Here is a 14,451-nt window from a genome sequence, read left to right on the forward strand (position 1 = left end):
CAGGATTTTTTTCTCCTGAGAAGCTGAGAGGCCTCAGAAACGAAATGTAAACAATGATTATCTGCTGCTGTGGAATGCAACAGGTGCATCTTTGATTGGTCTCATGTGGTTGTTTTTAATTAATGGCTAATCACAGTCCAGCTGTCTCGGACTCCCTGGTCAGTCACGAGATTTTATTATCATTCCTTTTCTAGCCTTCTGATGCCTCCTTTCTCTATCTTTAGTATAGTTTCAATGTATCATTTTCTTTTAATATAATATAATCTATATAATAAAATAATAAATCAGACTTCTGAAACATGGAGTCAAGATTCTCATCTCTCCCCTCGTCCTGGGGACCTGCAAACACCACCACAAGCAAGCACCCGACCCTGTTTAACAACATCAAGCCTGAAACACAGAATCCCTAATGTTATTCATTTTGCTCCTTCTGTTTCTCTAGCAACTGCAGCACATGGACAGGGAGATATGAATATTTTATCAGACCAGAGGAAAAATATCCAGTCACAAATTATTCGTGCTCTGACAATTTGTTTCATTTTAACCACCAAGGCCAAGAATGCCCTGGCCCACGCCCTGCAGTCTGCTCGCCACGACTGTGACTTGCTCCGGGAGCAATATGAGGAGGAGCAGGAGGCCAAGGCAGAGCTGCAGCGAGCCCTGTCCAAGGCAAATGGTGAAGTGGCCCAGTGGAGAACCAAATACGAGACAGACGCGATTCAGCGCACGGAGGAGCTCGAGGAGGCCAAGTACGTGGAGGGGTGGCTTGGAGCAAGTGGAAGGATATTTAATCCTAATGAGGGCAGAGCTGAAGAAAACCAGGATATGTTTGTAGGGGTAATATGCAGAGCAGTGTGCTTTTTAATGTATTGGAAGTGAAAAGGAGAGCGAGTGGATATTTAAAGGAGAAGGAGAGGTGGAGGCTTAGGGGTGTCTACATGAAGGAGAATTCCAGTGCATTGAGTTAAGCACTGTAGTTGGAAGAGCACATTCTTTACACTGGCAGTACTGAAAGCATATTTTTGGTCCTTCTCCTCATTGGTACAGTTCATACTTGGGTGCATATCCTCTCAGTCTACGCACCACTTCAGAGTGCTGTGCCACCCCCAGGCTCCTGGCACCACAACATTATATATTGCCCTCTGTGCCCATCTTCACCTCATTCCAAACTCCTTTCATGTCCATTTTCTGAGAAGGTCAGAATTTTCTTTGTCTCAGTGCTGGCTGTCCCATCCTGCAGGAAGAAGTTGGCCCAGCGCCTGCAGGAATCAGAGGAGCAGATTGAGGCTGTCAATGCAAAGTGTGCTTCCCTGGAGAAGACAAAGCAGAAGCTGCAGGGGGAAGTGGATGATCTCATGATTGATGTGGAGAGGTCACATGCAGTCTGTGCAGCATTCGATAAAAAGCAGAGGAATTTTGATAAGGTTTGTTCAAAACACTGTGCTAGATCTAAACATCATCAGATATTTGATAGGACGTGACAAATTCTGAGATTATCAAAATTCTGCACTCACAGTAGAATAAATTGCATCTGACCCAAAGCAAAATTATGGTAAGGACCCCATAGTGGGACATCTGGTAAAGTCACTGTGTAAGTAACCCCAGGTGACCACAGCAAATAATAAATCAGCCTTCTGATAATTTTAAAAAAACTGGTCTGCTTAACCAGCCACAAGAGAGACTGGTCGAGCAGACTGAGTAGTCACATGCAAGCTAACAATCCCTGGTGTTAGTCTGCCAGCCTAATTTTGGGGAAGAATGGGTCATTCTTCTCCTGTCACTCCAGATCCTGGCTGAGTGGAAGCAGAAGCACCAGGAGAGCCAGACTGAGCTGGAGGCTGCCCAGAAGGAGTCTCGCTCCCTCAGCACCGAGATCTTCCGGATGAAGAATGCCTACGAGGAGATGCTCGACCAGGCTGAGACTGTCAGAAGGGAGAACAAGAACCTCCAGCGTGAGTTCATGTGTCTGTCACCTTGGATTCACTGTGAGCCCTCAGATGCTCCCACATTTCTGGACTGCCAGAGCTCTGCCTCTTCCCAGGGTTTTATTCTTTATGATTTTCCCACGAAGGTTGTGACTTCCCTTCCTGTTCAGCTGATCATAAAGTCACCTGCAAGCACACACTTCCATCTCTACAGCATCCTGCTCCCTCAGGATGTTCCCCCTTCTTCACACCACCGTAATCCTATGCAGGGATGAGGACAAGTTAACTGAATAAACAGAAATTATGATGATACTCAGTTTTTTCAGATTGCTTCAGTCACTGCTACTAGAAAAAATCTGGTGGGCTGTTGTCTGTCTCCTGATTATTGGAGGATTGTGCAGCTATGGCACAATGGGTTGGCATTTAATAAGCAAACTAATTATAGAAAGGAAATACAACTCAGATCATTTTAGTGAACTGAATGATCACTGGGAATTATCTGAGCATAAGGAGATCAATCAAACATGACTGTCTCTGGAGATGTAATTTCACTACTCAGAGGAAGCTGACATTGTTTTCTGAGCTTACTCCAGTGGTCCCTCTCATTTTCAAATTGCACACTGAGCTGGGATGTGCAGGTTATCAGAAGTAAAGATTGCACATAAGATGAATTATTTTTCTCACTGTTTCATCCCATTACACCAGAGTCTCTTTTGTCACTCCCATTGCCAAAGAGCAATTGCAGGTGCTGCTGATCACACTGTCTGAGAGGAGCTGAGCATGTGTTTTCTGGTTGCAGAGGAAATTTCTGATCTGACTGAACAGATTGCTGAGTCTGGAAAAGCAAATCATGGGCTGGAGAAAGCAAAGAAGCAAATTGAGCAAGAAAAGTGTGACCTACAAGCAGCATTAGAAGAAGCAGAGGCAAGTGTCCTCAGTCAGGGGCTTGCTTTTAGAGAAATCGACAACAGAGAAATTTTGGAGATATATTTTATATTCCTGCTTATCCTGAAATTGTCCCAGAAGTGCAGTAAGACAGCACAGACAGACCCAAAAGCACAGGGACTGCTCCCCTGCCATACCAATGTGGCATTCCTTGCTGTGCTATCAGGCACAAAACCCCCTCAGTTTCAATCTAAAATTGAGCTCATTTTGCACTATCTCTTTGAATTTGCTTCCATGGAAGGCTGAAAAACAGTCACTCACACTTCAAAACTCTAACAGTTTTGTTTTTAGCCTTCTGTTCTGTGTCTTCCCTGAGTGCCTCTTGGAAAAGATATTATTACTTCTGTATGACCACATCGGATTCTGCACAAAATATCTTTGTGGGCCCTTCATGAGCTGCCCATGATATACCTAGAGCATGCCTCAGACACAGGGACACAGAGTTAGCTTGTACAGGATCCCTAGAAGTCTTTACTCAACTTCCTGGTCAAGGAAGGACCAACTCTGAACTTACATTAGGTTGCTCAAAGCCTTGTCTAATTGGTTTTTATCATTTTCAAGGATGGAGATTTCAGAGTATTGCTGGACAACATAATTTTCAGGGTTATACATTTTTATCCCTGTATGCAGCCAGGATTTCCCTTGTATTGACTTTTAACAGACCTTTTGTCTTTTTGTTGTCCACCACCAAGAAGAGCCTCACTTTATTTTCTCTTTAACTCCTCTTAGGTAGAAAAAGAAGCATAAAACAATCTCAAGGTCTCACTAAATGGGTGGGCAGTAGGAGCAAGAGTTATTGTGGTCATGTAATCCATCTACTCCAATTTATGCATCTAAATATCCTCAGTCCAATCCTGAATTAGTCACCATAGGCTCATTCAAGAATCCAGAGGAGAATCAGGGATCTCTGGAAAATATGTTCTTAAAAGGGATGCCAGGGCTGCATCAGCTGTTTTAGTCTCTGCAAGTCCTTATTTCTGTCCAGTGGGTGGAAAGACCCAGCCTCAGGCTTTTCACTGCTACAACAGAAGCTGGATGGCACCAGAGGGGGGGAAATGATTTCCAGAGGGAAAGGTTGTGTGAAAGGGGAACTTGGCCCCACAGTCACTGGGGTGGGACAAAGCAGAAATCAGCATGGAGATGCAAGAGCAGGCAAGCTGCTTCTGAGCAGGAGGCTTGGCTGTCCTGTTTTATATTTCCTCATGATCTGCTGACTCTCCAGTCTCACCACAGCCTTCAGTGCCCAGACCTTGTGGTATCTGAGGCATTTTCCTAAGGAATTTTATTCCTAAATTACCATTGAATATCCAGCTGGGGTACAGTGAGTATGGGATAGCAGTCAGCTTTGTCAGGGCTTGGTCTTTAAAGGCCCACGTTAGGGTCCCTCCCAGCTGCAAAGGGTCTCATTTCTGCACGGGCATTTCCCAGCAATGGGCACTACAGAGACAAATTATGAATTATATTTCAACCCTCACAGGGCTCTTTAGAGCACGAAGAGGGGAAAATCTTACGTGTTCAGCTGGAGCTGAACCAGGTGAAGTCAGATGTTGACAGAAGAACTGCTGAGAAAGATGAGGAAATTCAACAGCTGAAGAGGAATCACCAGAGGGTATTAGAGTCCATGCAAACCATGCTGGATGCCGAGGTCAGAAGCAGAAATGATGCTCTGAGGCTGAAAAAGAAGATGGAAGGAGACCTGAACGACATGGAAATCCAGCTGAGCCATGCCAACTGTCAGGTAGCAGAGACACAGAAGCACCTTAAAGCTGTGCAAGGGCAGCTCAAGGTAGGGACCACGAGGCTGCTGTGCCCTGAGCCCTTGCCTCTCCCTCTGCTCGCTTCTGGGTCTCACAAAAGGTGCTCTCACCTTTTAAGGACTCCCAGCTCCATTTAGATGATGCCTTGAGAGAGAATGATGACCTGAAGGAGCAGCTGGCTATAGTAGAGCGGAGGAATGGTCTGATGACCACGGAGATGGAGGAGATGAGAGCTGCCATGGAGCAGACGGAGCGAGCCCGCAGGGTGTCTGAGCAGGAGCTCACAGACGCCAGCGAGAGGGTGCAGCTGCTCCACTCACAGGTATTTGGCACCTCCTGGCTCCACGGGAGATTCCTACAGGCCTGTGGGAGTGGCACAAAAACCCCTGCTGTGAGAGGGCAGAGGGAGCTGGGGCTGGATCAGGGACCAGCAGGTGCCTGGCAGGGCTCCCACCCCCACTCTGGGCTCCCTGCCTCGGGGGGCACCAGAAATGCAGCCCCTGTATGAGCCATGCTCACATGGCTCTCTGCTTCTGATTCCTCAAATGTGGAATTCACAGGGAATAGGATCAATTAAATATTCTAGAATTCTGAATTTTTAGGCAGCAGCTCATTCTACACTAATTAGTAAACAGGGTGGGGATGACCTGTCTGCTGACTGCCCCAACAGAACACGAGCCTCCTCAACACCAAGAAGAGACTGGAAGTGGACATAACTCACTTACAGACTGAAGTTGAAGACAGCATTCAGGAAGCCAGAAATGCAGAGGAGAAAGCAAAGAAAGCAATCACAGATGTGAGTCCTCTTGCTCTTCCATTTTGTACTGCCACAGTCACTTTTCCACTTCAGAAAGGCAGCAGTCAGATGGAGGAGAACCAGTTCTTCAACAGAAAATATCTGTGGCACACAGCCCCTGCCACATGGGCCTCATGCAGCCATTGCCCTACTACTTGTCACAGAAGACTCCTCCAGAAAGGGTCCTCATGTCCTGCTAGCTGTCTGTATTGAAAAGAAATTCTCTCTCCCTTTCTCCATACCCATTCCCTTTTGCTTCCAGAGTAAATGTAGTAGGCAGGATAGAACAGCTGGTGGCAAAACTGTAATAGAAAAAGAGTAGTTTGAGACAAAAGCCTGTCCAGACACAGCACAGAAAAGCAGAAATTAAGGCTAAAATCATACACAATTCTATATAAATGCTAGGCATGTAAGAAAGAAAAAGAGAGAATATAAATGTTTCATTTAAATGAGGCTACAGTTTCCACATTATCAGAAATAACAATAGCTGGGATCACCTAGGAAAGGTATAGGAAAATTAAACAGAGGATGGTGACACTATTGCATCAAGTCCTGGTGCACCAGTGTTTGGTCCTGCCTGCCCACCAGCAGCAGTGCTGCAGGATCCCTGACCTCTCTGCTGTGCCACGTGGGTGACAGCTATCAGTCCCAGCTTCTGAGCACCTCAGCAGCCAAAAGCTTTTCAGTGCAGTTTGACCTCAGGGTCGTCTCACTGGCAAAAACTGCTTAGCAGTCTGACTCTGGCCAATTTCAGGCAGCCAGGTACCCAAAGTCATGAGGAAGCCCAGAGATGCAGAGTGCTAGCTGGTAATACCTCAATTTTCACTGACTTAAAACATAGAACATTGGTACCAATCCGTTTGCACTCCTTGATTATTTTTTCCATTTTATCAACCCTCTCTGTTCCCTGAGGTGAAGCAGTTTTAGAAACACAGACTTTGAGGAGTGACCCTGTTTGTGTGACAGAGCCTTAGCCAGGCCATGGGCACTGAGAAAATGCAGAGTCACTCACCAGTGTGAAGCTGGGGGTTTTTCCCAGGCACCCAGAACTGCTGGGATGGAGACATGTGTAACAGAACTGTGACCACAACCAGGCAGCCATGATGGCAGAAGAGCTGAAGAAGGAGCAGGACACCAGTGCCCACCTGGAGAGGATGAAGAAGAACCTGGAACAGACAGTGAAGGACCTGCAGCACCGTCTGGATGAGGCCGAGCAGCTGGCACTGAAGGGAGGGAAGAAACAACTGCAGAAGCTGGAGGCCAGGGTATGGTGAAGATTTAGGTAGATTAAGGTGAAGTTTCTGACTGGGCCCTTGGTTGGTGGAGCCTCTTGGGAGGGTGAAAACAGAGAGAGCCCCAGATATTCCCAGCAGGTTTGGTGAGAGCTGTGCTGAGCAGCCAAATATTGCACTGTGGATGATGAACCTGAGAGTGACCTCAAAAAAACTGAGTGGGCAAAAATGGGGGCAGATGGACATCAGGGAGACATAGATGGTGATTTTGTCTAGGGAAAAATAATTTAAGTTGTATTTACTTGGGGATGAAATTGGAACTGGTAATGGACAGACTACAGAAGCTGTTGAATGTGCAATAGAAATGAAAACCTGAAACAGAAAAAAAATTGGGCTTCATTAGGAAAGGCACTGAGAACAAGACAGAGCTGTATGGCAACACCTTCTTGCCAGTATATTAAGTATACCATGTGCAGTTCTGGTCTCTGCAGCTCAGAAGGATCTGCAAGATAAAGCTTTATGAGTATTGACAACCAAGGCTAGGACTCTGCGACTGGGAGAGACCAGCCCATCTTCACCTTTAAAAGAAATAAAAATAAATACTTTACAGAGTGGGCAGTGAAATTTGGAAACCTGTTGTCATGGAAAGCTGTAGAGGCAGCTGGTAAAAGGTACAAAAAGGGAGTAGAAATCAGCAGGTTTGCAGAGGGGCAGAGGCACAGATATGCCACCTTCCATCTCTAGTTCAATGTCTGTGGAAGCTGGACAGGTGGAAAGGGAATAGACAGCAGCCAGGTTTCCAGCTGTCCCCAAACAGAATTTGCCACTGCCACTCCCAAAGATAACAAATGAAAGACAAAAAAGTGAAACAGATTTTTCCCATTTACCTGGTGAACATTGATAGAAGCCACCCTTCCCTGTTTCAGTTTCCTCTTCTCTGACAGATTTAAGCCTGATTTTGACCACAAATGCTCTAGGTATGCACAGCTAAGTTCCTTTTATAAACAACTATGAATTCACACACTATGCCATCACCAACATAACATGGGGAGCATATTTTACCTAGTCTAGACCCAAGAAGCAGGACAGCAGGATCAGCAGCCATTCTTGCCATCCTCACCACGTTCCTGTGTTCCAGATTAATGAGTTAGAAAATGAGCTTCATTCTGAGCAGAAACGAGGAATAGAATCCCTGAAAGGAGCTCGCAAGTACGAACGGAGGCTGAAGGAGCTCACCTACCAGGTATTGCACATCCTCCCCCTCCTACGTGGGTCACCCCAGTTCAGCTGCCAAGGCTGACTCCACTTTCACTTCCTACAGTCTGAAGAAGATAAGAAAAATATTATTCGGCTCCAGGACCTGGTGGACAAGCTGCAGTTAAAAGTGAAAGCCTACAAGAAACAGGCTGAGGAAGCTGTGAGTGGAGGACTCTTTTCAGTGGGGCCTGGGTGGAGATTTCTGAAAGGTGGGCTCCCTAGATCATTAAAATAATTGAGCACTGAGTTTAACAGGGCAGCCAAGGCCACACTGCCTTTGAATATTCTTAATTATGGCTCACAACAGAGCGGGTGTAGCTGTAGTTCTCCTGGAACTGGTGCACTTTTGGAGCCACACAAGCCAATTTTCCCACCTGCAACAGAGTGAGGTAATTGTTCTGCCCCCTGAGTGGCCAAGCTGTGGATGGTACTGGATCTAAACACAAAGTGCTGGCAATGCAGGGCTGTACCTGTGAGGCCAGCACAGGTGTCAGTGGTGGCAGGGTATCCCTGGCTGGGGTCTCTGTAAAAATCAGAACTGGCACAGCACTGCTGGGAACGTGCCTTGAGCTGTTTATTTTCCAGCATCAGTCTCATTGCATGGTTATGACAAAGGGAACATGCCAGCAGCTCACATCTCAGGCTGCAGAGTAAGAACTCAATGGTACAACTCACTTTAAAAGCTTTTTGACCAATCACACAAAGCAAAAGAACATTGTCAGTGGTTCCATCCAACCACTACAAGCACAGGTATACCTTTGGTTAAACAATGCTGGCTTATTTTGAATACAACACCTGCGTGTGAGCCTTAAACACAATGCACAGAGCTCCATTATTAACTTAGAACTTCCCAATATCTCACTAGATAAACTTTTCTGCAGCTTAGGGAGTTCTTCCAGACAAGTGTTAATACACAGACCATTGTTCTATTTGTCCTTACTTTTCTACTTTTTAAATAACTTTTCTGCTGACCAATCTCATGGCTCCTGCTCAGCTCTAACCACAGCTCTGCTGTCTCTGAGGCCTGCCTTTTGCAGCTTTCCCTCTGATTTTATGGATTCTCCCTCTTGGGGGATTCCCACAGCAGGGCAGTGACATTTGTGCCAATGCTGTCTGATTTTCAGGAGGAGCAGGCAAACATCAATCTCTCGCGGTGCCGCAAGGCGCAGCACGAGCTGGAGGAGGCGAAGGAACGAGCTGACATTGCTGAAGGGCAGGTGAACAAGCTGAGAGCCAAAAGCAGGGACATGGAAGGCCAGGTGAGTTGGAGACTGCAGACAAGAACCTTCCTGTGCAGGTAGTGGCACAAATGTCACTGCCCAAGCAGCCACAGTTGTTCTCTTCCCACTCTTCCACTGGAGTGTCCTCAGAAAGAAAGGCCAGGAATTGTCACTGTCTTGGTTTGGAAAGCCAGGTGTCTGCTAAGGAAGGCAGGAGCCTCCCCTGAAATGGAAAATGTAAATCCCCTCCCTCCAAACTGCTTTGAAATTAAGGGGCTCTCAGGCAAAAATATGGGAATAGGAATAACAGTTCTTTATTAGGGAAGAAAATAAAAAGATAAAATAAACAATGCAGTGAACCAAACCAACACTGACAGAGCCAGAACACAGCCTGACATCCTGTGGGTCAGGGTGCTGGCAGCAGTCCCACTGAAATTGTGGCTGCAGCCCTCCTGCAGTGCCAGGGGTGGTTCTGCTGGAGCAGGGATCCTGGAGAAGGGTGCAGTCTGCCTCTGGAGATCCAGGGGAAGAGGCAGCTGCTGTTCCTCTGGGCAATCCAGTGGAGAAGCTGTGCTGGTGTGTCAGAATCTCAGATTATATCCAGGTAGGAATGCTTGGCTCCTCCCCCTGGGCTCACATCTCCCAGTGGGATGCTGCAGTTCTTATCAGCCATGCAGGGACATTCAATGGCCTGTTATCAGCAGGTGTCTCCCCTGAGAGAGGACTGGAGGTGTAAGAGATAAGGAAAACTGCCTACTTGACAGAAGACAGCTGCCATACAGATGGCAAATAGAATACATCTTGCTTTGCAATCTGGGACAGTCACTTACTCAAAACCACTGCATTTTGCAAGTTCTTTTGGAATCAGACCAAATACAATCAACTCTAAGGTCTTTCAGCACAATTGAGAGATATTACTTCTTCATTATAAAATGGCAGAACAATTGCAATGGCCACAGACTTGAAACAAGACCACAAATAACTCAGTTGCTCCAATACCCTCTACATTACCTTTCTTTTTCTGTACTTAGAAATCAGAGAAATGAGGTTCCTGACCTGAGCTGCAGCAGGCTCCCTCCTCCAGCAGATATCAGATATCCACTACTTTCTTCAAGTAACCCAGCGTGCTTGTGTGTAACTGATATATTTAGTGTGCCTTAAGGTGAAGCTGTGAGAAACCTTTATATATATATATATATATATATACACACTTATATATATATAAAATAAACCTGGGTGATGCTTTAGTGACTATATGGCCTGTTGATTCACTATGAGATTGACAAGTGTCTGAATGTGTATCTGTGTGTCCCTGTGTCTGTCTTTCTGTCTGTCCCTCTCCGTCCTAATCTGTCTGTCCATGTCTTTACGTGTCTCAGCATCCGTGCCCGTATCTGTCTGTCTGTTCCTATCTGTGTGTCCATGCCTGTCTCACAGCCCATCTGTCCGTCTCTCTGTCCATGTCCGTGTCCCCATGGCCGCCTGTCTGAATCCATCTGTCCATGTCTGTCTGTCCGTGCCTGTCTCAGTCTCTCTGTCTGTCTGTGTGTGTCCGTGTCCCGCTGTCCATGTGTCCATGTCCATATGTTCATGTCCATCTGTCAGCATCCGTGTGTCTGTGTCCCGCTGTCCGTGTCCGTGTGTCCCTCTGTGTCCGTGTCCCGGTGTCCATGTCCGTGTCCGTGTGTCCCTCTGTGTCCGTGTTCCTCTGTGTCCATGTCCGTGTCCGTGTCCCAGTGTCCATGTCCGTGTCCGTGTGTCCCTCTGCGTCCGTCCGTATCTCCGTGTGTCCGTGTCCCGCTGTCCGTCCGTCCGTATCTCCGTGTGTCCGTGTCCCGCTGTCCGTCCGTCCGTCCGTGTGTCCGTGTCCCGCTGTCCGTCCGTCCGTCCGTCCGTCCGTGTCTCGCTGTGCGCTCCGTGCCCGCGGGCTGGCGGGAGCGCTGCCAGGCGCAGCTGCGCCAGTGCGGCGCGAGGGGGCGCTGTGGAACCGCCGGCCCGCGGGGGGTGCGGGGTCCGGGGGGGATGCGGGGGCTACGGGGGGGGCGGGGTGTGCGGGGGGTACGCGGGGGCGGGGTGTGTGGGGAGTACAGGGCGTGAGGGGGGTACAGGGTGTGCGGGGTGTGCGGGGGGTACAGGGGGTGCGGGGGGTACAGGGTGTGCGGGGAGTACAGGGTGTGCGGGGTGTGCGGGGTGTGCGGGGGATCGGGGTGTGCGAAGGGTACAGGGTGTGCGGGGTGTGCGGGGTGTGCGGGGAGTACAGGCTGTGCAGGGAATACAGGGTGTGCTGGGGATCGGGGGTGCGGGGGCTACAGGGGGTGCGGGGGATTGAGGGGTACAGGGTGTGCGGGGGATTGGGGGGTACAGGGTGTGCGGGGAGTACAGGCTGTGCAGGGAATACAGGGTGTGCTGGGGATCGGGGGTGCGGGGGCTACAGGGGGTGCGGGGGATTGAGGGGTACAGGGTGTGCGGGGGATTGGGGGGTACAGGGTGTGCGGGGAGTACCGGGTGTGCGGGATGTGCGGGGAATTGGGGTGTGAGGGGAGTACAGGGTGTGCGCGGTGCAGGGGATAAGGATGTGCGGGCTGAGGGGTTCGGTGTGCAGGGTGCGGGGTGCAGGGTGCGGGGTGCGGGGAATGCGAGGTGTGGTTGGTGCGGGGTGCCCCAGATACGCGGTGGCTGAGCCGCTCCTTGTTGTCCCGGAGAAGACAGAGCACTCCTGCCGTGCTGGGAGCACAGAGTCAGCCCCGGGGCTCCCTGTGGTGTCTCTGAAACGCTCCTGCACCGGGACAGGATCCCACACTGGACCCTCCCCGCTGCTGGCAGGTGTGCCAGGGTAGTGCCAGGGCACAGGTAGCGCTGGCTCCTGGCCGTGCTCATGCCGGGCTCTGCTCCGTGGCTCAGCCCCGGGGCCCAAGTGACAGCCAGTGGCTCTGGCTGCTCTCCTCACTCCCAGCGTTGTCTCCAGACAGCAATGCCATCAGCCCACACCTGCTGGTTACCCCAGCCAAGGCTCCTGCCTCCTCCCAAGCACATCCAGCACTCTGTGTCCCTTCCTCCTATGTCATTCCTTTCTCCTCTTCTGTGCATTTATCTGTTAAATTGCTCCCATAAGTTGTTTTCCATTTAGGTTTCTGTCATCTTTGTCCTGTGTTTTATACCCAGTCATCACAGCTGGCTGGGCTCCTTTGTGCCAGTCAGAACTCCCTGGCACGTTGTTTGCTGACGCCCCTTGGACAGTGCCCTGCCATCAAGCAATGGTCTGTCTGTCAAGCTGACAAAAATCCTCTCACTGTTTCATTCCCCAGCTCCGTGGCTACCTGCCATCTGTGCAAACCCAGGGCACTGGGAATATTTCTCTGTCTGCTCTGGGGTGCCCTGAGCCCCAGGGGAGCACTGACTTTGGCCCTCTTTCATGGAGAAAGTTTCCCAGACTTCAAGATAGACTGGAACCCACCAAAGTGTGCAATAGATTATAGAGAGCAGTGCAGGTGTGTCACTGGGTGAGAAATTGAGGGTTTGGGGTTTTTAGTGTGCTGTGGATGGAAGCAGGATGGAGGGCACAGGGTGTCATCCTGGGCTTCTTCTTCATGCTTCTTCTTCCTTCTTCTCCAAGGGTTTGGATGGCATTTTGTAATTGGGCAGAAAAGTCCCCACTGGGGCTCTGTGTGATCAGTTATTGGGTTAAAAGGGAAAATAATCCAGGTGTCAGCTCTTAATTGGAGAGTTTAGCTTTAAAAGCCCTTGGACCAAGAGATTGTTGGCCATTTTGTGCCTTCTAATGAAAAGCTGCAGAGCTCAGGGTTGTGAGGCTGTGTTACTGATAAGAAATAACAAACACCTGAGTCCCAACATGAACTGCTGCCTCAAGTGCCTTCAATCCTGACCAGAGAAACCCACAGCTGGCACCCCCACAGCCATCCCCAGCTCTGGCTGGCCCACCCTGCAGCGTGGCAGGGGCTGCTGTCAGAGATGGATGTGCTCAGCCTGGTGGCAAACAGCAGAGGCTGTGTCCAGCCCCGGGGGCAGGTCCTGCCCACGCTGCTCTCACATGACACACACGATGCTGTCACAGCACAGCTGTGCACCTTAGCACTGCCTCTGCCCCGGCCAACAAACACTGCTCTGACAAGCACAGGGCTGGCTGACAAATCAGCAGATTAGCAGGGTTTAGCCTTTTGTTAAACACAAACCTGCTTGTACATAAAGGAAGAAAGAACTGCAAGAATGAGAAACAGCTCTTGCATGGGAGTTTGGTTCTGCAGGAGTGTTCTTGGGGCTATTTTTTGCTCTGTTATGATGATGGCTGAAAACATATTTATAAAGCCTTTGTCTGAATAATGCTTTGCATTCCCAGGAGCTTCCTGATGTGCTTTTGAGACCTACAGAGCCCTCTGAGTCCTTTGCTTGTCCCTCAAAAAAAGTGTGGAAAGCTGGAAGGAAGTTGAAATGAGATAACTGCAAGGTTTACAAAATGAACTTTATTTATTTCTTTAAGAACAAGTAATGTACTACTTTTCATTTAGTCAAACCAGAAGTGACATGAAGTATAAATATTTCCTCTATTAGGAAAGAAAAAAAGGACAAGACTCTTTATTTTAGGACAGTAACAAAGTAACTGATAAAGGGAGCTGGAGCTGTGTCCTATCTCAATGTATCCAAAGGATAATTCTTGCTAGTTTGCCTATCTGCAAAGGAGGATTTTTAATCAAAAGGAGGATTAAAATGCTGATTTAAAACCACACCATGCACACACGGAGCTCATCCCCTCTAGGCATGGTGCCTGCTCCTCCTTTGAGGTCCTGGGGGAATGGATAGAAGTGGGATTCTTTCCAGTGGCCTACAAGATTCTCTTTCAAGCCTATAGGAAAAGGGTAATTTGTGCTGAGAGTTAACAGCCCCTTGGCTTAAGTCTGTGACTGACATCAGAACGTTCTGCAGAAAACCCCAATTTCTCAGGATGAAATGCTGTTCCCACGTGCCACTGTTGGTCTGTACTTGTATTAGCACCACACTCAGCACAAGAGGACTCAGGGTTTGACCCTTTCCAATCCCATGATAAATTTGGTCTAATTCGCCTCATATATTTGTTCTGTGAAAAATACAACCTCTTTATTTTTTTTTAACCTGGGACAAAACAACTCCATGTATTAGGGCAGAGTGGGGATTGACTGCAGAGGGCAGCCCTGCAGTGAAGGCCTTGGGGTTCTGGTGGAAAACAAGCTGGACCTGTGTCAGCAGTGCTCCCCTGCAGCAGCAACACCCACCAGTCATGGGATTGCATTAGAGAGTGGTCAGCAAGTGCAGGGACGTGGTCACTCC

The 14,451-nt window shown here is 48.7% G+C and overlaps 1 protein-coding gene across 1 annotated transcript in view; it reads left to right on the forward strand.

The window, feature by feature from the left end:
* LOC132336692 (myosin-13) overlaps positions 1 to 10,384 on the forward strand; it is a 30,597-nt gene extending 20,213 nt beyond the window's left edge. Inside the window, exons 30-41 of the mRNA XM_059864464.1 lie at positions 553 to 749; positions 1,241 to 1,424; positions 1,787 to 1,952; positions 2,725 to 2,849; positions 4,348 to 4,656; positions 4,746 to 4,949; positions 5,298 to 5,423; positions 6,518 to 6,688; positions 7,794 to 7,898; positions 7,977 to 8,072; positions 9,037 to 9,171; positions 10,164 to 10,384. Of these exons, the coding sequence (XP_059720447.1) occupies positions 553 to 749; positions 1,241 to 1,424; positions 1,787 to 1,952; positions 2,725 to 2,849; positions 4,348 to 4,656; positions 4,746 to 4,949; positions 5,298 to 5,423; positions 6,518 to 6,688; positions 7,794 to 7,898; positions 7,977 to 8,072; positions 9,037 to 9,171; positions 10,164 to 10,178 (1,833 nt within the window). The 3' untranslated portion in view covers positions 10,179 to 10,384. The remainder of the gene's footprint in view (positions 1 to 552; positions 750 to 1,240; positions 1,425 to 1,786; positions 1,953 to 2,724; positions 2,850 to 4,347; positions 4,657 to 4,745; positions 4,950 to 5,297; positions 5,424 to 6,517; positions 6,689 to 7,793; positions 7,899 to 7,976; positions 8,073 to 9,036; positions 9,172 to 10,163) is intronic.
* Positions 10,385 to 14,451: the final 4,067 nt, after the last annotated feature.

Source organism: Haemorhous mexicanus, chromosome 20, assembly GCF_027477595.1.
Source record: "Haemorhous mexicanus isolate bHaeMex1 chromosome 20, bHaeMex1.pri, whole genome shotgun sequence".
In the NCBI taxonomy this organism is placed as follows: Eukaryota; Metazoa; Chordata; class Aves; order Passeriformes; family Fringillidae; genus Haemorhous; species Haemorhous mexicanus.